General features: G+C 42.5%; 2 protein-coding genes across 3 annotated transcripts; one reads left to right on the forward strand and one right to left on the reverse strand.

Moving 5' to 3' along the window:
• Positions 1-119: 119 nt before the first annotated feature.
• pcbd1 (pterin-4 alpha-carbinolamine dehydratase/dimerization cofactor of hepatocyte nuclear factor 1 alpha) lies at positions 120-3460 on the forward strand. The gene is made up of 4 exons (XM_034608380.1): positions 120-267; positions 976-1110; positions 1191-1271; positions 2520-3460. The coding sequence occupies exons 1-4, from the start codon at positions 265-267 to the stop codon at positions 2610-2612; spliced, it is 312 nt and encodes a 103-aa protein (XP_034464271.1). The 5' UTR covers positions 120-264; the 3' UTR covers positions 2613-3460.
• Positions 3461-5077: 1617 nt separating this feature from the next.
• Positions 5078-18532, reverse strand: sgpl1 (sphingosine-1-phosphate lyase 1). 2 transcript variants are annotated; one of them, XM_034608377.1, is made up of 14 exons: positions 18179-18532; positions 14350-14515; positions 13762-13829; positions 12765-12912; positions 11803-11882; positions 11449-11577; positions 10785-10873; positions 10570-10678; positions 10393-10491; positions 10156-10302; positions 9698-9936; positions 9447-9593; positions 9227-9347; positions 5078-6466 (listed from the first exon to the last, which is right to left on the reverse strand). In XM_034608377.1, exons 1-14 carry the CDS (start codon positions 18188-18190, stop codon positions 6323-6325), a joined length of 1698 nt encoding a protein of 565 aa, XP_034464268.1. In that variant the 5' UTR covers positions 18191-18532; the 3' UTR covers positions 5078-6322. The 2 variants fall into 2 exon arrangements, with proteins under 2 accessions (XP_034464268.1, XP_034464269.1); XM_034608378.1 differs by lacking the exon at positions 18179-18532 and adding an exon at positions 14956-15090.
• Positions 18533-23523: the final 4991 nt, after the last annotated feature.

The following is a 23523-nucleotide window of genomic DNA, read 5'->3' on the forward strand; positions in this document are numbered from 1 at the left end:
GTTGACTGCTGCTACAGGAGCTGGCCTCAGGCAGACCTTGTGCAACAGTTTATGATTAAACCCATGTTGACAAGTGGCGGTACGGCCAATCAGCAGGGAGGATTTCTGTTCAGGCTTCTGCAGGGGCAGCTAAGAAGGACCCACAGCTCATATGTGGGATGGTTTCATTCCAGTGGCTCTCAGTGTCTGCCACAGCCGATTTACCTCTGTGCAACCAGGGAGCTGAACCCGAACCCCCTCTGTGCATGACAACACTCTGCAAACATGGTGAGTACACAAACAGCACCGTGCGTCACACCTGCTACACACACACACTGACCCACCAACCTGTTGATATCTACTTCATCTGATATTCTGAAACTACACCACATCACGTTTTATTGCAGACTGAGGAAAATATCTTCCTTTTCATATGTTTGTAATTATGATGCTGCATAACTAAGAATGACATAAGCACATTTTCCTGTGTCTGGAGCCACTGGTTGTGCGATGAATAGATGAGGATTAGTGGTCCTCGTGTGTGTGTGTGTGTGTGTTTGTGTGTGCTGCCCATTCGCTCCACAGATGAAGCAGATTAGAGCGTTGCTATGATACGTGTTGATGTCACTGCTCTGTTCCAGGCTGTGGTCATGTCGTCCGCGTGACCGCTCATCTGGGGGAAAGATCCTTCTTCATTCTACAATACAGTCATGTAAATGTTGTGCGATGCTGTCAGTGCGGTCGGGGTCATAGAGGCTGAATGAATTGACCTCAAAAACATGTGACCCTGCATCATGAGTCGAGCCTTTACAAGCTGAAAGACCAAAAAGGGATCCCCACCCCCTCCCAGCACCTCCCACCCACACATACCTTTGAACCAGGAATGCAGACTCTCATTGTTTCCAGATGGGACCCAGTGCAACCAATCACAGTTTGTGTTTGTGAACTGCCCCTCTAAAATCTGCTCTACTTGTTGCCTCTGCTCTGTCCCACCAGGCTGGTAAGATCCAGAGTCTGACTGAAGAGGAGAGGACCCACCTACTGCCCCTGCTGCGCAACGCTCAGTGGGTGGAGGTGGTGGGGGGGCGGGACGCCATCTACAAAGAGTTTGTGTTCAAAGACTTCAATCAGGTTTGTAATGTGCCATTTCTCATAGGCTAGTGCCTAACTCAATAAACATGAATTCAGGACATGATGTTCCTTCCTTTCAGGCGTTTGGCTTCATGTCCAGAGTGGCTCTACAAGCAGAGAAGATGGATCATCATCCTGAGTGGTTCAATGTCTATAACAAGGTATAAAAGTCTGTTTCTGTATCTATTTTAAGATTTCTTTACTGGTTGTTGAAGCACTTCACGGTTGCATATACTCACAGGTATATGAGCCAGTTCAGCTCCTCGGGTCCTCTGATATGAATCAGGTAGTTGTGCAAGACAAGACGTTAGTGAGGCAGCTTTGAGTTTTTAAACACTCTAGCTGGGAAATTGAGAGCAGCTGGAAGTGTTGAAATATTAAATTCAAGCTTCAAACCTATCCCTTTAAGAGGGCTTTTGATTAAGTTTGGTCTGTAGTGATTCTTTTAGTGCATCTTTACTTTAAGTTTTGTCTGTCCCTATTATGAGTATATGTAGAGATAAACACAGCACTGTGATCATGTGCCAGAGCTTCAAATTCATAATGTGATCTAGATTTATCTGCAGAAATGAAGAACATGGATGACAAAGATGATCCTGTCATCACCACATAACAAAGCCTAAAAACTGAAATTCACTTATTCAACTACGTTTCGCTGTCACAGAACCTAAAAGGTCTCTCGTTTGTATGATCATATTCTAACATCTCTTCAGGAAAGTGTCAGCCTTGTGCAAAGCAGTTCTCCTTCCAAATGTAAGCTTCTTTTATCTAAAGCAGGAAATCGGACTCACTGAAACTGCAGGTCCAACTAAATGACTATGTGGAGTCGGACCGGACTTAATGACATTTTGAAGTTTGTTGTTTTAGTGGTCTTTGTAGCAGAGTAGAGCATTCAGGAGCTAAAGAGACCAAAACGGAGCTAAAAGAAGCGTGAACACATGAAGTCAGGTGACCAGAAACACTAAGACAGGGGTCAGGACCACGAAGCGAGATCAGTGTATTAACTCTGGAGTTAATTCAAGTTTTCTGGTCTGGTTTGCTCTGCCTTCAGATAATATTTCCCTCCCTGTGACATTGTGTTGCCTGGAGAAACAGTAACATCTAAATTTTTTCTTCTTCATATGCACCACTGCTAAAGCAAAAAAGCTCACTTTTTATAGTTATACTTTGAACAATATTTAACCCTTTGAAAAAGTGAGGCCAGGGACTAGTTGATAATCTAGAAATGTGATTTTGACTCTTTTTTGATTTTAATTTATTTCCAGATGATCACATTAGTCTCTACTGTGCTGGTCGGGATTAACACTTCCAACATAATCAACATAAAGCAAAACCACTCAGCTATTCACACAAAGGAAAACAGCTTGTAATATTCACAGGTGTCCCACCTCTCTCCTCTGTTCCCTCAGGTCCAGATCACTCTGAGCACACATGACTGTGGAGGCTTGTCCCAGCGTGACATCACAATGGCCACCTTCATCGACCAAGCGTCTATGATGTGACCGACAGACTTCAGTCATTTTAAGAGTGAAAGCTGAAGAGGAGGAAGTCACCTGCAAAACCCTCAGAATATGAAGCAGTTACTTTCACTTCATTGTGAGCCACGTAGCCGTCTGCAAAGGGTCCAATGTGTTTTTGAAAATACGCTGTTGTTGTTGCACATGGTGAAAAGGAGATTATTGGCCAAAGAAAACAGTAAAAGAGTATGTTTACACGTTCAAGTCTAAAATTTCCAAGTAACAGCCATTCCAGTTGTAATTACAAATAACATTCACAATGGTGTATGTGTCCCTTTGTCACTTCATGTGTCGTATGTGCCTTTTTGTACTTAAATGTCAGTAAAAATCATATTCTGTTGTCTTGTTGCTAAGAAATGACCAAAAAATGATCTTCTCAGACTGAATGAATTTGACTGGAAACACAACTGTGTCTGTGTTAACCATTAATCTGTGTTTGCTGTGAATCATTTGCTGCGAGAAACCATCAGCTGCTTCCTATTAATAGATTCATGCTGACTTAAAGAGAGACTTGATGAAATCCTTTAAACCTCATACATTCAGAAACATACGTGTAGTGACACACAGCCGGGGACACAAGTCTTAAAGTGGCAGCCAAAGCTGATAGAGGGTATTAATGCTTGATACCGGTATATCAGCTCATATAGTCTATCCATAATCCTTTTAATAAATAACTAAAAAAACAAACACCAGAAGTAGAGTGCATGCCTCCGCCGAGGCCTGACGGTCGCCCTAAATTCAATCAAGCTGCACCAAATTTCACACACTCATCGACAGTTCCCTCAATGAGCCGGACCCATGAATTACTCCCTGGGAAATGCTCAAACTTTTGAGAAACGCCCCATCACACAATGTTAGATTAAGAGAGAAACCATTATTCCTGGATTGCGTGCCAAAATTGAATGGGTTCTTCCCTGACCCACATCGCATCCTTCTAGACTTTTTTTCTGTACTGGAGAGGAATCTCTGATAATTACTGCTCACACAGGAATTTTCATTAAAAGTTTTTATTTAAAAGAGATTTCTTGGCCATTCAATCATCACACATGTTGTCTCCAAAGCAAACAGGATGAGTCATTGCTGGAAAAGCCCTTGTTTTATTTGCACAGGCATAAGTTTCCACATCCTGTCACAGGCTGCAGTATTAAAGGATGAATGGATGGATAGTACGAGCTTCAACCGTTAGTGGGGGTGTTACGGTCTGTCTTCTGTCATCAGTCTTACAACCAGGCAATTGACTAAAAGATGGAGGGAAAAAAATCCCTGCACATGTAATAACCTACATACATTCATATCTCATGTCTTTTATAACCGCTCTGTAAGTAAAAACAGTTTCACGAAGAAAAAAAAAACAACTCACAAATTAAGTGTCTAATAAACACAAATGGTTAAATTACACCAACAAGGTTGACATGCCACCATTCAACACTACGCTTCTGATAACGCATCTCTTCAACATTAATAGTGGAGCATTACCCTTCGTTTCTAATTCATAACAAATTTAAAAGTTACGTATTGCACAAACATGGAAGTAATTTCATGGAAACACAATTTCAACAAGCAATATTAGGAAAGCACATGAAATAAAGACAAGCTCCTTTTGGTGTGACAGTATGCTTTGTTAGGTTATTAGCCTGTAAGTGAAGGTGTACATTTTTACCACAGTATATATATCCACATTCATACAGAGACCTCCGTCACAGGGGATATCTGTTTGCTTTACGTATGAGGACAGGTGCATCTCACATTAGAATATCGTGAAATCGTTGAATATTTTTGTCAGTTATTATAACAAAGTGAAGATTTTAATATATATCCTGCACTCATAACACAAACTAAAATGTTTCAATCTTTTTCTTATTTTAATATTGATGATTATGGCCTATAGCTGTGTTCAAGTAAATTGACATCCTGTACGAGGAGTGTGAGCTGAAAGGGCTAGCTGACGTATCGACGCATATTCATGGAAATTTGACTGGAAGACAAAAGTGTTGAGGAAAACGCGCACAAACAACAGGGATGACTGCAGCCTTGAGAAGATTGTCAAGCAAACCCTAATGAAGAAGTTGGGAGATCTTCACAAGGAGTGGACTGAGTCAGTGCATCCAGAGACAACACGCACAGACATCGCAAGACTTTCACATTCCCATTGTCAAGACACTCCTGGACCAGAGACAACGTCAGGAGCGTCACACCTGGGCTGAGGAGAAAAAGCCTTAATGGTTTAAACTCCTCATTTCAGGTGCCACCGTGCACTGCTGCAGTAATTCGTGGTAAGGGAGCTCCGACAAAGTATTGAGTGTATTATTGAACATACTTTAAAGAAGTTGGACATTTCTGGATTGTAAATGCCTTTTTTGATTGATCTTAAAAAATATTTGAATATATTTAGGTACTTAATTACATTTTCATGACTTGAAACCATAATCAAAACATCGAAATCAAAACACGAAAAGTGTGTCTAATAAATCTAGAACACATGAAAGTTTCACTGAAAACAAAAATGTTTTACTTTTCCACGACATTCTAATTTTTTAGATGCACCTGTGTATTTAAGAACACTTTATTAAATGCCTGAACATTCTGAAGCTCCTGTTAGATTAATGGAAAAAACAGTGGCCCTGTTAGAATGTGTTTCAGTGGATGAATCATTTGCATTAAGTAGAAACTGAGGTAGATTGAATTAGGAGACAAATGATTAAAACAATGCAGCACACAGGCACACTACTGATTATTACTACTACTGCTAATTGATAATAAACAGTGGACCATGGCCTTCAATCCAGTCTGATAAAAGATTTTAACTTTCATTCATTTCCTTTACAAGCTAACTGCTGTGAGGAAGTCTGAGAACAATTAATAATAACATAAGTGGCTGATGTTTTCCTGCTGTGGTTATTACTTTCCCCTTATTTCAATTTAACACACATCCTTTTGAATATTGCATAATGACATTAAAAGCTCCAACTATCGAAATCTGGACTTAAAACAAAAACCATGTCTGCATGCAAAGTGCTAACGAACGTGGATAAACATGATTACACACGACCATCGCATCTGAGACCTGTCGATTCAAGTGACACATTCCCCTGATATGCTCTTGTCAGGGCATTGCAGTGCTTTTCTCATATGAATGCTATTTTCCAGAGATAATGCGATGATGACAACCAAAAGCCTGAGTCATACCTCCACATGCAGAGCCAGTCTAGAGCAGTGCATCAGATGTCACGCTAGAGGGCAGCACAGCGTTTCTAACAAGCTTTCAGTGGCCTCTGTTTTTGCTGAGTCATCACAGATTTTTGAAGCAGTGAGGGTGAGCTGAAATGTTCTGGAATTTGTAATAAAAACTGAATGGTTTCATGATGAAATCACTGTAGATTGTGAGAGATAGATGCATTTAACAAAAGTTACAATTGAAATGAGTATTAAAAACATAAAACAACTCACTCTTCAACGACATTGAGTTAATCAAGTAAAATGACTAAAATGTGTTTGGAATCTGTCACTTCTCTGTGCTGTTAACGCACAGTGTTACAAGCAATTTCCCCCAAATGAAGATGGCTTGTGCTTCACAGATGTTTACAGATGTTTTCATGTGTTGTAGGTGTGCAAGATAAGGCAACTGTTGAGTGATTAACTCTGAGCTCTGGGGGAAAGGCGTGCATGCAGTCGGGCATCGAGGGCTCGATCCTGTTTCAGTGAGCTTTGCCGTTGCCGTTCATGTGGCTGGTGTTTGTCTTGGGCACCTCTGTGCTGTAGAGACAGTCGAGGAAGCCCTGGGAGATCTCTGTCACCATGGATCTGTCTGGGATGGACTGGGCCATGCCATAGATTGCTCCCTGAAACGGCAGGAGGACAAGACTGAGCTCACAAGTGCACAGTTTAAATAACAGTAGATAATCCTGGTCTAGGTGTGGAACTGCAGTCCTCGTGGTGCCTCAGGGTTTGTAAACATGAAGTATAATATTGCCTTTGAGGGAGTGAGTTAGCTGTGGGCTACAACACGACACCCAACTTGTTTACATATTGTCAAGTGCAAAGCAGCAGAACTATGCTGAATTACTGTAGATCTTTATGTCTGCAGTAATAGACATAGATGTGCAGACATGGATGTACAGTTTGAGAGGATTTATGGACATTAAAGGGGACATAGCATGCAAATTCCACTTTGTTAGTGCTTCTACAGGTTAATGTGGGTATCTGGCATGTCTACCAACCCAAAAACTCTGGGAAAAAACACTCGCGCGTTTTGTTATAGTTCCTCTAAGTCAGAAACGTCATGCTTGAGCGACTCGATTGCGCTTCCTGGGTATTGTGTCGTAACAAGGAACTGGAAGTCTCCCTACATGGTCTTGGCCCACCCTCCCCCCCCCAGTCCCCCCACACTCGCTACGCCGGGTTTACACCGGAGGCAGCGAGGCTGCGAGGCAGCGCAGCGCCGTTCCCAAGCGCGCAGCCGGGCTGTTCACACGGGACGAGCATTTCTCCGCTGGTCAGCCCGCGATTCACTCACATGTGGCATTTGTCTGGATCGTTGGGACTGGGAGGCTGCAGCAGCTGCTCGGGAGCGACCGCTCGCTCTCCCATGCGTGAGCTGGAATTTGTGTCAGCGCCACACAGCCAGCAGTGTGGAAGACTTCCGCAGTGTTCAGCGCTACTGTAACCCCCGAACCCCGACATTCAACGGGTACAACAACAAGCGGAGAAAGCAGAATCGCGGGCTGACCTTATATATACAGTCTATGGGGCTGACCAGCGTGGAGAAATGCTCGTCCCGTGTGAACAGCCAGGCGGCTGCGCGCTTGAGAACGGCGCTGCGCTGCCTCGCAGCGGTCTTCCACACTGCCAGCTGTGTGGAAGACTTCCGCAGTGTTCAGCACTACTGTACGCCGGGTTACAGTAGTTACGCCGGGTTTACACCGGACGCGGAAGCGCCGCTGCGAGGCAGCGCAGCGCCGTTCTCCAGCACGCAGCCGCCTGGCTGTTCACACGGGACGTGCATTTCTCCGCTGGTCAGCCCCATAGACTGTATATATAAGGTCAGCCCGCGATTCTGCTTTCTCCGCTTGTTGTTGTACCCGTTGAATGTCGGGGTTCGGGGGTAAATGATGGTCTTCATAGCCCCCCCCCCCCCCCCCCCACCTCTCTTTCTCTCTCTGTCTGTCTGCTTGTGTGCTTGTAGTGGATGGGCAGAGGGGGACATTTAATTATGTGATTGTGAAAATTAAAACTCCAGGACAACAGAAGGGGAATACAAAGTATGGGATGCATATTTGATAATTTATATCATATAAAATATGTAATTTATATCGTTTAAAATCATGGGGGGAGAGGGGGGAGGGGGGAGCTGGCTCATTAGCATTTAAAGGAACAGGCACTCAAAACAGGTCACTCTGTGGAGGGCTGTTTTATACAGGGTAAAAAGGGTGCTGTTTTAAATGATCCTTGTGGTATTTTGACCAAAGTATGTTACAGACATTTCATTAAGACCCCAAGGAACCATATCAACTTGTGGTAAAATGGGCATGCTATGTCCCCTTTAAGTTTCGAGGGATATTCAAGATGATGATATTCTCAAAAAGTGTAGGTCACCGTTAGTCAAGAAAAAACAAGGGAGAACAGAGTTTCTTCCTAAAACAAGACACTCTTTGTTTTATGGAAGAAAAACCTGGTTTATGTGAACTTAAATGAGGGAAAACAGTTTTTTTGGTGCAGGACTTTACGCTGCATGGGGTTTGTTTTTATTTCTGATATTCAGTTGAAGGTATTGTTTCATTCAGTGTTGCGCTCCAAACAAACTGGAAGGCACAATGCAAGTTTGTGTCTCTAGGGTGGAGTTTCCACTCCATTTAAAACTGACACCCCACAACAACACATGCACATGGTGGCTTGTGCAGCAGAACACGTAATTCGGCTTTTACAAACAGCTACAGATTAAGTTTGGCCTCATTGATACTGTAGATGTGAAAGGTTAAACACAAACGAAAGAATATTCTCTAATTTGGGTTCAGTCCAGTTCTACAGTCAAAAGAACGCATTTTTTGAACTGTAGAACTAGAAACTGTACTTTACATTGACAGTAGGTATGAATTTGTCCACCATGTGACACACCTATACACCCATAAAGAGTATCTCTTGGCCTAATTTTCTCATCAGATAATAGCCGATGTGCTCATAGATTATCGTTATAAATTTGGTAAATGTTAACCAGCTCTGACAGAGAGCTAAACAGGGTAATAATTAAATACCAATGTACTAAACATACACTCAAATGTGCACCATATCAAATACTCTGCTACTGTTGAATGAAATCCAATACAACTGCTCTGCACCTACAACACCTAAAGTATTCAGTTGTCGACAATCACTGAGATGTTAATTCAGTTTTAGCTCTAAGGTAAGTTAGTAATTTTTTTGTGAAAATTATATTCTAACATTCTGACTCCCTCATGTATGTCAACAGGAAGGCCTAAAAAAAAGAAAATCAGAAACCCCTTTCAATATAATATAATTCACACATTTCTGACAATGTCAACAACAAATGAACATTATCAACTTTGGATCTAAATTGGTCGTGTGTGGAATCAGAGATATCTCACCATTCCTGTGGTTTTCTCTTTGGGGTTCTTCATGATGATGGCGACCTGCTCTTTGACTTCACGAATAAAATTATCTGCGACCTCCCCCTTTGTGTGTAGAACTGTGCAACAAATGTGGATACTGGGAAAGATGAGGACGTACAGTTGTTAGTTGTTACTAGTGAATGTATTTATCACACCAATAAATCTGAAAAATGACTATCATTTGTTTTACATGTACCTGGATGGGTACTGCAGTGTGTTCAGATTCCAGCCCTTCAACGTCAGTGCGTTAGACAGACGAAAGATATCAAAAACATCCGAGCCTATCGCCACCACTGACACCTCTGGGTCCCCAAACACAAACACGCCGTTTATCTTGCAGATTCTGTCCAGATGAAAAAATTGTTTTTTCGTAAATGATAAAAAAACGTGATAAAGATGAATCATGGTTGAAGAATTTCTTGTATTGTGTCGATCTGAGCGTCTTACTCTGTTTTGATTTTGCGAGCTGTGCTGATGATTTTCTTGGTGGCGTCTATGTATCCATTCTCTCCAATGTGCATCATGGTCGCCCAGCAGGCGGCGATGATGCCTCCTGGCCTGGAGCCCGCTATCGAGGGCGAGGCGTAGATTCCCCCCTGCCAGTCTGGAGCTACGAAGTACTGGTAATGGCGGTACTTTTTATCGCTGTACAGGATCACTGAGGAACCTTTAGGGGCGTAGCCATACTGGAGAGAAAGGTCACACACACGTATATACACAATGCAGCATTAAAATAACTACAGAAAATATGGCTTGGAGCCAAGGAGATTAAACATAACTTCAATGACTACTGAATTACACATGGTACAATGTCTACATCCAGAGTTTGTTAGAAGATATCATAATCTTTTTTAAATAAAATCTTTTTATTAGTTTTAAAACAGGAATAAAGAGCCACTCCTTACCTTGTGGGTGTCTGCAGAAATGCTGGTAACACCCTTTAACCTGAAGTCGAACGGGGCGAGAGGATAACCAGCCTTGGCCATGAAGACAATGAGGAAACCTCCGAGACACGCGTCCACATGCAGCGGGAGGTTGTAGCGTTCGGCCAGCTGCAAAACAGCGAGGGAAAGCGTCAAGAGATGCGATTTCCCTTTTTTCAGTTTGAAGCCCATTCAGAGGGAACACGTTTCACTTCTGACCTTGGCTACTTCCTCAACGGGATCCATGATTCCATGAGGAAACTGCGGTGCTGAGCACACGAGCATAGCCGTGTTCTTGTTGATGGCTCTCTTCATGGCCTTGAAAGAGAAGGAACAATAAGGGAGGAACTGGTGTCTAAGAATAGCACGGCGTCTGTTTCAATGCTGTTTTCTCACCTTCACGTCTACTTTCATTGTTTTATTGTCGAGGGGAACGTGAACCAGCTTCATCCCAAAGTAATGTGCCGCTTTGTTAAAGGCTGCGTGGACACTCACAGGTGCAATGCTGCAGAGGTTTGATCAAAACAGGAAAATACTATTAGAACTTCTGTGGGAAATACAGTTGAAAGCAAGCCTCGACACAGGCCAGTAACTGATACAGCTCATCTTACATTTCAGGGTATTTGACACCTCGCTCATACGCCATGTCTCTGTACGCCTTGCAGGCCATCAGTATGCTCTCAGTTCCCCCTGAAGTGACCTGAACAAAGCAGAGGTAAATATATGTTAAATGTAGTCCATGTTTCTCCATTTAGAGGTAACTGGCTTGTGCATTTTGGCAGTATATAAGCGGTGTCTCAATTCAGAGGCTGCATCTTTCTTTGGCTGCATTTGAAGACTGACTGCCTCACAGCAGCGCGACTAGGAAACAGCAGCGCGACTAGGAATCCCTGAATCAAAGGCTCCAACAGGTAGACCCTTCCCGGCCCAGCCTATCCCAGGATTCAAAGCGCTTCGGTGACAAACCATTTTTCAAAGAGGTAATGGCACCGGTAAGCAATGATATGTGTGATGCTTAAGTATCACACTTCAACTCAACCTAACAGCTAATGGTACACATGTTAAAAAACCAAGGTGCTGTAAAACTTCCTCGTCATGTCCTACTTTAGCTCTGTTGCTAGCCAACAGCAATGAGGGCGGGAAGAGCTAGTGAAGTCCTCTTTAGAGCAGACCGCCTCGGCCTTTGTGGCCCACTAAGACTACCTCCAGGTAGACAGCGTACTCCAGAGGATGCAGCCCCTGAATTGAGACACAGCTTTCTGCGTTGTGACTTACAGTGCCACAGGAGTCAGGTCCGCCCTGGAAAAGCACGCAGGCCATTCTAACAACCTCGGCCTCCATCTTTCTAACACCTGGAAATATGTCTGGGTGAAGTGGATTGCTCCATGCAAAATCTCCATATACCTTGAAGCAAAAGAAAAAATACACAGGTTTGCATAAACTCCAAATATTTACAGACACAAACGAGGGTGGCAGTAATTTCAGGGACAAACAGGAGTCGTTTATTACTTTTTTTTTTTTTTTTAAAACCACTTTGCCCTGCTAACTGTAACCAACACCAGTGTTTTCAGATTTGACCCTCAGTATTCAGGCTTCAGAATGTCCAGAGAGAAATACAAAGATGCAAACCTTCACCAGGAGTTTGGTCAGGGTTTCATCGCCCCAGTACACTGCCCCCGAAACACATCCTTTCTCCCACGGCACGTCATCTGCAACGACACACAGTCTGTTCAGAAATCACTGGGTTTCTTAATACTCAGTAACTACAATGAACAAAGCAAAAGGAATATTTAAACAAGTCTGGAATCATATCTTCCTGTTTATCAGGGGTCGACTGTAGTAACAGATTGTGAGGACATTCATGTTAGATAGAATTATCTAAAATAAGGTTATGGGCGCTTTTGTGGGCTGTCGAAAATGGTGTTATTGTCCATTTTGTGTGTTTTATTTGTTTGTTTGTGTTGCACTGCTTTCCTTCCATTTTCCGGGCATGTATGTTTGAAAAGAATATTTGTTTATTTTTGATAATGTGAGTAATTCATAAGTCATATGAATGGAAGCTGACTGGGAAGAATATCAATAAAACTTCCATCCAGCCATCTATACCCCTTATCCTGAAGCTGGAGCCAATCCCAGCTGAAATGAGCCGAGAGGTGGGGTACACCCTGGACAGGTCGCCAGCGTATCGCAGGGCCAAACATACAGAGACCAACAACCATTCACATTTACATCTACGGTCAAATTAAAGTCTCCAACCTGCATGTCTTTGGACTGTGGGAGGAAGCTGAAATCTGGAGAAAACCCACACAAAACACGGGGGAAACATGTAAATTCCACACAAAAAGGATTTGAACCAGGAACCTTCTTGCAACATAGCTGCAACATAGCTGCCCCAATAAAAACTTAAATGACAAAACAAATCACTGGTTTTCTCAAAAACGTTCAGATGAGATTGACCTTCTGAACACTGGCATCTAAAAAAATCTCCTCCTCCTTCAAATTGGCACAAGAACAGATGAGAAACTCTTCGGGGACTCGGCTCTGAAGTTAATGAACCATCAGGCAAAGGCCGGGAAAGAGCGAGGACTTACTCAGAGTCTCGTACTCTCTGATTTTGTCCAGCACTTGGCTCTGAGAGAGGCCTTTGGACGGCAACTGTTTGGTGTAGCTCATCCCGTTCTTCAAAGTGCACAGGCTGGCAGACATGTCGTCCAAAGCCTTGTTCAGCTGACCCTGAATCTGTCACAGAGAGAAGAGGGCAGAGTTAGTTCAACTTTAGTCCCTGTAAGGTCCCATTTTGTGAGTTGTGAGGTTGTTGTGTGTTCACATGCTTTGAAGTCAGAAAGAAGAAATGGACGCTGGGAAAAAAATGACATGTATTTATGTGTTCAGAGCATTTTAACATCCCATCTCTCTAATGAATGCATAATAACGAAGAGCAAAAAACAGGATTTAGATGTGACAAGCATAAATAATCTAAAATGTGCCATTAATCATAAAACTGTCTGTCTTGGCTAAAAAGTGGTGTTAGGAGCTTGTGAGAGATGGATGTGCAGTTTGCAAGTGACAAAAGTGAAATTTGCCAATTTGACATTGAAAACTACTATTTAGAGCCGAGTGTAAAATTGTTTTATAAGTGATGCCCACAGAAACTTGGCAACCCAACCTTTCGAGTGGCTGATCTGACTTGGTTGTGTTCACATGAATTTTCCCCATTCAGGAAACTAATTTTTCAGATTCTACGACGCCACCTGAATGCAGCATTCAAGAAACACTAAAGAACGTGAAAGAATAGAAGTGAAGTGAGTGTATCTCAGACTGAGCGTGACAACGTGTCCACCGTGCTATCAACACAATTTTTTGATAGCCTGAAATTGAGTTCTTCACTGCTGACATAATGACCAGAAGTAACCGAGTGTTATCACCAGTGTGTGATAAAGTGTGCCAAAGGTCTAACACTACCCAGCACCTTCCCTCCCCCCCTGCCTGCTGCAAACACTCATCCCAGAGTGACTCATAAAGACGGAGACAGAGTCAGTGCACATCTGCTGGGGGAAAAGGAGGAACGGACGAGCCACTGATACTCACCGTTCCGCCAACGAAGGGTATTTTTCTGATGAGTCGAAAGCACTTCTTCTTGATTCGCGACACAAGACCTATCACACACAAAAAAAGGCAAATAAGCAGCTGTGCTGAAACACACGCAACCACAGATATTAATCAGCTGACTGTGAGCTGTAACCACAAGTCGTGACAAGGAGAAGTGCATTGACACATTTTATTCTGCCCTGACACACACGCAGCTAGTTCCCTCCGCTCTGACCAAAGCTCCGTTGCTAAGAGCTGAAGTGCAATGGGTGGAGCCGGCCTCGTTGCCGAGGAATTCAACTATTGATCCACTGATAGCGGATCGAGAAAGTCTTGTTGATTGAGGATATTTCTCAGTCACGCATACTAGAGGAACAAGTACAGTAGCAGAGGAAAACTTTAACTAAAAGGTTTTCATGGAAAAAAAGTATTTACTTAAGTGCTCAGACATCAGAGGTTAAACCTGATGTCAACAGTGCAGTGAATGCAAATTACAGTATGACTCAGAAAGCCTTGAGGAGATTGTTGTCTCCTTTCATGTGTGACTCAGTGAGCAGCAGACCCACTCTGTAGCCGTGTACCACGTACTTTCTTGCTGGAAGAGGAAGCCTCTGACCCAGACAGCTCCCAGCGTGGTGATGACGGTCACCCCGATGATCTGCCACGGCTCCAGGTCGGCGCAGCGCGAGTTGACGTGCCGCCGGCCCTCCTCCAGGTACAGCAGGACCATCTCCTTGTACACCTCCAAGGCACTCTGAACAGAGAGGCACACGTGTGTCACGGTAACTGCAGGCTGCTCCAAAGTGACTGTCACAGTTAAGTTTCACAGGAGAAGTTTGGCCTCTAACAATAAAACCGATCATTCAACATATAGAAAGGATTAAAAAGAAGAAACTATTACTACAAATACATCTGTCACGTGTTCTCTCATGTCATTATGGGGAAGTGGACACTGTGTGGATGAAAGTGAGTGATTTTTTGACGCCATCATGACCATTTCTTTTTAAAATTATGCAACAATTCAATTTCAATGATTTTATTGTGAGAAACCTTTGAGACAAGACGCCTGACTCAAGTGTCAGCCTTTCACATGACCCTGTGTATCTCTGAGCAGATATAAGGACGTTTAATTACAGTGATGAAACAGAATGATACTTATGTTAAATAACCCCAAACCGAAACCTTGGTACTTACATTGTCAGACATCGTCAGACCTACAGAGCTCAGTTCCCTCCTCACACTAACACAGCCGGCAGCTCTTCAGACCGTCAGGAGAACAGACCGTCGTTCTCCGTTCTCCAGGTGAGAGTGAGAGTGAGATAACGCCCTCAGCTAACTGCTCACTATCACCGGGCTCCTCCCAGAGCTTAAAGCCAGACAACAACACGTGCTGCCAGCCAGCTGAGGGGACGTTTTGCAATCATCTATCATGACCAGACAAGAGAGGAAGTTCGTCTTATGATACACGATAGCTAGGCTGTATTCAGGAAGCCTGATCACCCAATACATGCTGGAATATTTCACAAAGATTGTTTCAGCCTGAGTTTGATCTTACTGAGCCTAAATAGAAAAGACATCTGGATGCTATTTCATAAGTGCAGCTGAATTATCTTTTCATTATCTCTGCACTGTGTGTTTTTTTTACAACACAATAACAGGCAGTTTGATAGCAGCGAGACCTGTTCCTTCCACCTCAGCCACTATCAGATGGAAGAAAGCTTAGGGTTCAAAAGTCGATGTCTTAAGTAATCGCTGTCAGTGCTGCATAACAGCGCAATTACCATTCTTATTCATTTCTAAATAGTGAGATGAGACATGTTTGTGCATAGCAACTTCATTCATTCAAGCCATCATCCAGTTGCATGATGATTTTATTTTGGTAAATGAATTTGTAATGGAGGGCTGGATGTGAGACACAGGAGTCCACCCCCCATCTGCCCACAATAAAACTGTCATACCAGTGCCTTTGTTTAACGTGTTCTCATACAGGTTTGACAAGATCAGCTGCATAGAGACGAGCACGAAGCATCGGAACATATGCCATTTACCTACAGGAGGGGAGGCCTGACCTGAGTTTTCACAGCAGGAAGTTCCAGGCCTCTTTCTGTTATCCCGCACATTTTCCGTGTCTATGCCGGGCCTCCAGGTTGCACCCACACTTGTCCTGGTCTCAGGAAAACTTAAACCCGTTCCACACAAAAGACCCTCGTAACAGTATTGTCCTGCTCAGTGGACGCCCATTCCTTTGCGCCCCCTCATACAACATTTGGCTATTCTGTAAGGAGAGCTGCTGTTGTCCACAGAGGAGGTCATGTTCTCATGGAAATGTACTGGGTGTGACTGGGAGGTGGCTGCTGCTCCTGGATACATCAGGGGAAAACAGGCGACTAATAGTCAAGGAGAGAGATCATTCAGGAGGGAATAATTATCTCCACCGAGGAGGTTATGTTTACGTCTGCCTTTGTTTGTTAGTTTGCAGGTTTACGCGAAAACTACTGAACCAATTTCCATGAAATTTTGTGGAGGGGTGGAGTATCACCCAAGTAAACTACTGATTACATTTGCTTCTGCACAAAGCCTAATATACTGCAAGTTGTATAAAAGAAGTTCAGACCACACACACAAGACAAGTGCAAAGAAGATCCAAATTACATAGCATCCAGCTAATAAGGCAATTTTAATGCTATGATTTCCTAAGCAGGTATAAAAGCAAACTAAAGTTAAAAAAAAAAAAGAAAAGTATGGTACATATATTAATGCTATTGAAATATGTATAATGTATTGTGGCTTGTGATTTAACCATCTTTCTACTTTGTAAAGTTGAGTTGGCTCAAAGACTAAGAATTTCATTACTGGTAATGATCATGAAACTTGAACCGTGAATAAAAGATCAGGTGGTGGATGCAAGAAGTTTATTTTGCTGTCTTTAAAATTGCAGTAATAAATAAATCATGGATCATGATGAAAACAAATCAGGCATATCAAGGGACTGATATTTATGAGTGTGAAAATTGGTGCAGATCCTAATGAAAATCCAATTTAAATGTGGTTTCATAAGTGGACTGCTCATAAGAGGCCTTGTTTGTTTGTTAGTTAGCAGAATTGCACAAAAACTATGGAGCCGATTACCACGAAACGTGTTGGAAGGATGTGGTGTGGGTCAGGAAAGAACCCATAAAACCTTGGTGTAGATTCAGGACTTTTTTACCACTTTCATTAACACTGTGAGATAACATTGTGTTTTTCAGCACTTTCACAGATTTACCAGAGAATACTTCATGGATCTAGATGAAGAAAACAGGCCTCTTTAGGGAACTGATCCGTGGGAAATTCGGTTCTGCCTGATTGAATCTAAAGCTGCTGTTGGACCATGTGCACTTCTGAGTGCCAGTCTGGTTACAGCCGTGTTGTCTGGAAACGTTTTCTTGAACTGCCGGCAGAGTCTCTTTATCAGGACATGAGTTTCTGCTGACTTTATACTTTATACCAGGGGGCCAGCCGGAGAAAGTCCACAGAAAGTCCGGAGGCTCTCACTTGGACGACTGCGTTCACACATGTACTGCCTCCAGAGAGACTCCTGGGGATCTCCGGAGTTCAGTGGATGTCTGAAGGCAGCTCCTGACTCATGACATTGTCAGACTGAAGGTTCCTCTTGTATCATCGTGTGTCAGACAACTATTTTTTTCATCTGCTGAGGACGTCTTGTCTACTTATCAACAAAAGTTGATTGTGCGTCAGAAGATGGGGTAAAGGGGACTGTTGATAGAGACTGTAGAGGAAATTTACTCCATAAAACCTACAGAATGAAATCTGCACTACGAGGAACCCAGCTTGATGGAAAGTGGGAGAAATGGACGTTATTCAGGACTGATGGAATCAGCTGATGAAAACTGAGAGAACCTGATGGACTGAAGAAGGTGCAACACCCAGAACACTCGTTTGTTTGATCTGCCTTTTTATAATAAAAAGTTGATTGTGCTGCTTTAGAGGGAAAATCTCACAAAGCACTGAGATCACTGATTTGTATTGAACTTCCTGCTGGTTTGTGTTGAACAGGATCTCTATTTTAAACTGTGAGTGCTGCAATAAACAAAAGGAAGGAGCTGTACTCGTTTCTAAAAGGAAGGTGCTGTCCGCTGCTACACAGAAAACTAACCTATGGTAAATGTAGCGTGAAGCTCCACAGAGGCAGCAGCGTCACTTTCTTGCGTTGTTATTGTGTAAAGTGAAAAGTGTGTGACTCCGGTGGTCAGTGTGGATGTAGGTGAGGTGTTGTAAAGCTGTGGTAACACGGATCAGTGTGTGTGGACAACATGAGACACTTCACTTCCCTGCTGATAAACATGTCCTCTCCTCTCCCAGCTCCTCTCCCAGCTCCTCTGTCACCTCCTCCCCGTGAGAACAGACCCTCACTCACCCAGTAATCCATGTCGTCGAGCTGAGCTCCGTCAGAAACGTCTGTTTGTCGTGTGCTCCTCGGTGAAGTCACCTCCTGCAGCCCGGAGCCTCCAGTCCTCTCATGCTGCTAACACACACACACACACACACACATATACACACATGTACACACATATACACACATGTACACACACACTAACGCACGCATACACACACACACACACAGTGCTAAGCTAACCCGAGCATCCAGGAAGTAGCAGCCAGCGACCGCACGCAGCTGCGCTCCCTCTGCGCATGTGCAGATCTGACAATAACGTGGACAGGGCTCCTGAGGCGAAAGTGTGTTGCTCCATGTGCTGTAGATCTATTGTTTAACAAATCGAAGCGACGCGCGTTTGAACGCTCACAACTGAGTGAGTTAGGAAAGAGTGCTGCGTTCACTGGCTCTTCATAAAGTCAACCACCCCAAACGTGTCAGAGGAGTAAATTAGAATAATAACCAGACAATAACAAATACAGTATAGATTTCTTCAGAACAGTTCACACACACGCACATAAAAAACGAGTCATGTGATGATGACAATCTGCACTTTCAGTGCTGTAAACTGTGTAAAAGTCTACAAGCTGGAATACACATTGTCTGTGTGCAAATGAGGTTTAAAGGTCCAGTGTGTAAGATTGAAGTGAAAGGGATCTATTGGAAGAAATTGAATATGATATAATCCTGGTGATGTTTTCAATAGTGAATCTTTACCCCAGAATGGGTCCTTTATATTTAAATACTTTATATCTACATCGGAGATACACTGACTGTGTACACTGACTTGACACTTTAAACAAGCCAAGGCAAAACAAAGCAAAGTTAAGCAGAATAAAGCAAAACCGCAGCGCTCTTGCAGCGTGTGATGAGGAGCTGACGCAGCTTCCCAGTGAAGCAGCCAAACACAAACCAGACTCACAGTCCCGACTAAACAGGTAAATTACATCATGATTTTAGCCTAAATGTTCACTGTTTTCCAGAGGAGAATATCAGAAGACATTTAGGCTTAAAACATGATGTAAATGACCTTGTTTAAAGTCAAATTTGAATGTCGGGCTTACGGACACTTGGATGACACCACAGGAGCAGTATGGAGGCCTGTTATGTTACATTTGAAGAATTGTTCACCTTTTACTTCAATTGTATTGTATTTGGTTGCAACACTGTTTACCCCTGAAACTCCAGAAGCGTTTTCTGGACTCAATCACTTCACCCAGCCTTCCATCGGCATAGTGGTGAGTAGATTATGAGTGAATTTTCATTTTTGGGTGAACTTTGTAACATTCTCACCCCCCCACCCCTGGTACCACATAAGATTCCTACAAAAAAGGAAAAAATAATAACAATAATAACAGTTTAAATAAAAGAAGCAAGCAGCCCTTCCCTCCTTACATATTGATTAATGAAACATAAGAGCATATAGAATGTATTGGTGGAGTGTACATAATTGGTGAGTGTTTAATTTCTCCTGCCGAGTCTTTAATTTAACTAGATAATTAATTATTTGGCCCAAACAGACTGAAATTCCCCAGATGACCCTCTTGTGTTGTTCTTCCAAAACATCATGAGCCATATAGATGTTTTGGGGCTGAAAGGCAACTTCCACTCTGTTCTTCTACGTGCCGGTTTAAATGTGAAGGCAATACTGTCCTTTGTTTTTCTCCTGATTTTGTGATGACATGGCACCACTCCAAAAATTGCTTTTTCAGCACTTGGTTCCAACGTTATGTTTAAGGTCTCAAAGTTTCATTAGATAAGAAAAACAGACATATTTCCATCTTATTGAAATTGTTAAATTGAAACTCCAGGAACAATCTGACCAGAAAATACTCTTGACTGTGTATTAAATAGTTAGGTACTACTAATTACTACTGTGTAAAAAAACATAAGAGACATTCGTGTATCTTTGATGTTCTGAGTACTGAATATGTTGATGATTCTTTGACTCAACCACTGAATTCGATTGTTCACCTTTAGTCTACTTATGGTTCCCTTATTTCCGGCTGCACACGAAGGCATCACTCGGTGTTGCTTTTGTGAGAGACAGCCAGCGCAAATCGTGGCAGCGGCAGCTCGTAGAGGCACTTCCGGTCGGAACAGATACTGCCACTGACTTGTGAAGGCAGCTGCCACTGTTTGTGACTTATTCCCTGAGATTTATACGTAGTTTATGAATGTTTATCAGCGTGTTACTGTTCTGAGAACCAAGAATAATTGATCTGTATTTCTCCACTTGTATTGTGAAACATGTTCGTGTATGTGGCTGATTCCTTTGTCTTATTTGTACCGATTTTGCTTAAATGTTGTTAATGCTTTGTCTATGTTTTGTGTCGTTGAACTGAAACTTGAAATCACACTGCTGCCAGGCTGCATTATGACACCTGCCGCGGCAGCTCCCACCTTTGTTTAATGTTGTGAAATGTTGTTTTCCTTTTAGAAATGAAAACAGCGCCTCAGAGCGGCTGAGCGGCGGCACTGCAAGTGTGACTACAATAACAAATATGACACTTATTATTTCTACCTGAGAAAAATTCCCTTTTATTCAGGAAAATGTGTTTTTATTCTTTAAGTTATTGCAGCAGTTTAACCATAAAAGGCAGAAATCGTTCTATCTGACAAAACACCATGACGCTATTTGATAGATTCCACTATTCAAAGACAAAGTTACGCAAAATAATTCCAGAAGTTTCACCACTGTGTGATAACCCTTTCACACAGTTACGTCTCGTGTCCTAATCTCCTGCAGCCTGAAAACCAAGGCTGGTGTCTTCCTGAGAACATGAACCCTTCATGAACTCATTAACCTCTGACTGCTCAGGTCACTGAACCAGGCAGAAAACATATGTATAATTATCATATTTGTCTTCTGGGTTTTTCTCCTCTCCGTTTCCTTTATTGTGTCTGGTGATTGTCTCTGTGCTAAGGAAAGTTCTAAATTAATAAAGAAATTAAAAAAATTAAAAAGACCCATCAATTTATTCTAAGCTGTTGTGGGTTGTTTATGTGGACTTCATGTCACCACATTAAAAATGAAATAAGATAATGCTTAACGGGAACTGTTTTTCTCCAGATTCGACAACAGTTGTGTCCAGATCTGCTGGATGTCTACCTCTCAAATGAAAAGTCTCCTCACAAATATGTTTTTTATAAAACATATAATTTTATAGCTGAACATGAGCCTAATGTTAGATTTCATTGGAGATCGTCATCCATTCATAGAAAAGGTACGTGTGTTCTTTTTTACCCACTAAAAGCTACTAATGAAAGCAAAGTTCATCATTGTAAACAAGCGATCAGAAGAAAGAAAAACATTGTGTCTTAGTTGAGGGGGGTGAAAGGGGGCGACTTGCAGCCACATCCCCATTCGTGCTTTAAATCTTCAATCTTTACAAAAAGACGAACTGTCTCCAGAGGACAGCTATTCCACTGTAATTGGTGTACACTGTGTTCAAAAGCTGAGGTGAGAGCTACAATGCGATGCCCGTGAAAGGAAACTCCAAAGCACATTAAAAGTGAATTACTTCTTGTTATAAGTGTGCTCGGGGTCATTCTGGTCACGACGCGCGCACCTCTCCAAAAGCGCACACGTCTCCAAAGGCGCACTCCATACTTTCTAAAAGCCAGTCACATTGTTGAGGGGTTTCACAAGAGGTGTACATATGGCATCCGGGTTGCAATTAAATGTTTTAAGATGTTTTTCCTTTCTTGAAGAAGTTTCCTTTTTCTTTTTTCTCTCCTCCCCCGCCAGCTCTTTGCCAGAAGGAACAAGAGGAGGGGGGCGCATTGAAAGGCTGCGCTGCGAATTTGGGATGACAACAATCTGGTCAGCGAGTTGTTGGACTTTGATTGCCCCCTCAAAACGTCCTTCAAACAAAAAGCTGAAGGCGAAAATAAAGCCCCACCTGGTACTTGTGTTTGCTAAAATAATAATAAATAGATTTCGTTTAATAAATAAGCAAAGGGGACTGTAAAGTGAAGTAGTAGAGGAAGTATTAATCAGGAGAGGCGGGCAGGTATCACCTGCTCTCTGGAGCTTACTCAGTTTATTGTTAAATATTGTTAAATCACTTTTCGTAGCAAGTCTGCTCCGATATCTGCGATTTCCACAGCAACTGGGCCGCTAGTGTTTGCCTACACTTTGCATAACAAGCAGGACACTACAGCCCACTGATAAAAAATCAAGGAGAGACACTGGCAACTTCAAACCCACACCTGTCCACGATATCCCAGTATGGATTTGGCATCAATGGTTATTTGTGAAGTGGTCATATTTAGTTTACTTTAGAATTGTCCTGCCTTTTATAACAGCGAGGCACCGTCTCCTATCTCACGGGTGTATTTGTCCAGTTTATTGAAAGCATATGGTTATCAGATTGTTCCCAAAACACATATTTAGACAGAAAGTTAAGGAGAGCTTTTTGTGATCCTTTGTTGGCAAATGTAAACCATGTTCGAGCTCTGTGTCACTCCCCCCCCTTCCCCTCACCACAGCTCACACGTGTCTCCATGTTGCGGAAACATTTTATTCTTCTTTAACCTCCTAACTAAAGTTATATGATTAAATTGTTGTGCGCAACTCAGTTGTGCCAATAATGGACATGTTTTTGGACATGTCGTGACGCACAGATGTAGGCTCACATTTCGGGAGAAATCGAGCTTTAATTATTGTCACACACAACGAGACCCTTTGTACTATCAGTCCACACAACCTGTTTCACGCTGTCAAGTCTCCTTTGTTGTGTGGCCCCATGCGTAATAGTCTTGGTCCAAATAGCGCAGCTTTGCGCCCTAACGCAGTGAGCAAACGTTTGTCCAAACACACGTAGCATTAAAAACGAACTTTTTCTTTGATATAAATTGGATTTTATTCCCTAAAACAGAGACGAGACGCTCTTTCTACCCTCAAATATGAAACTTTTACAAAAGTGTAAATATATTTAATGCCAAACTCTCCAGCACGCAATATACGCACAATAAAAATACGCCACAGCAAATTTAAATATAAAAATATTTGATTATAATCGTAGAAATACAGTTTTTTACGCATTTTCTCGGAGATTGTTTTGCACTTGAACGTGATTTAAGGACTCAGTCCTCCAAATTGTCATAATCCCTGTGTGCCATGCAGGACATGTGCCAATATTCTGAGTGCGTAAAATGTGCCAATTACCCATCAGGGATAGAGATTTGATAACATCTGCGAATGCAAACTAGCACCTTTCACTTACAAATATTTGTATATTATCAAAAAATTATATTTTGCATTAAATGATACAATCATTAACATAGAGACTCAGACTATTCAGCTTCCAGTAGAGCTGGAG

This window comes from Hippoglossus hippoglossus, chromosome 15, assembly GCF_009819705.1.
Source record: "Hippoglossus hippoglossus isolate fHipHip1 chromosome 15, fHipHip1.pri, whole genome shotgun sequence".
Taxonomy (NCBI): domain Eukaryota; kingdom Metazoa; phylum Chordata; class Actinopteri; order Pleuronectiformes; family Pleuronectidae; genus Hippoglossus; species Hippoglossus hippoglossus.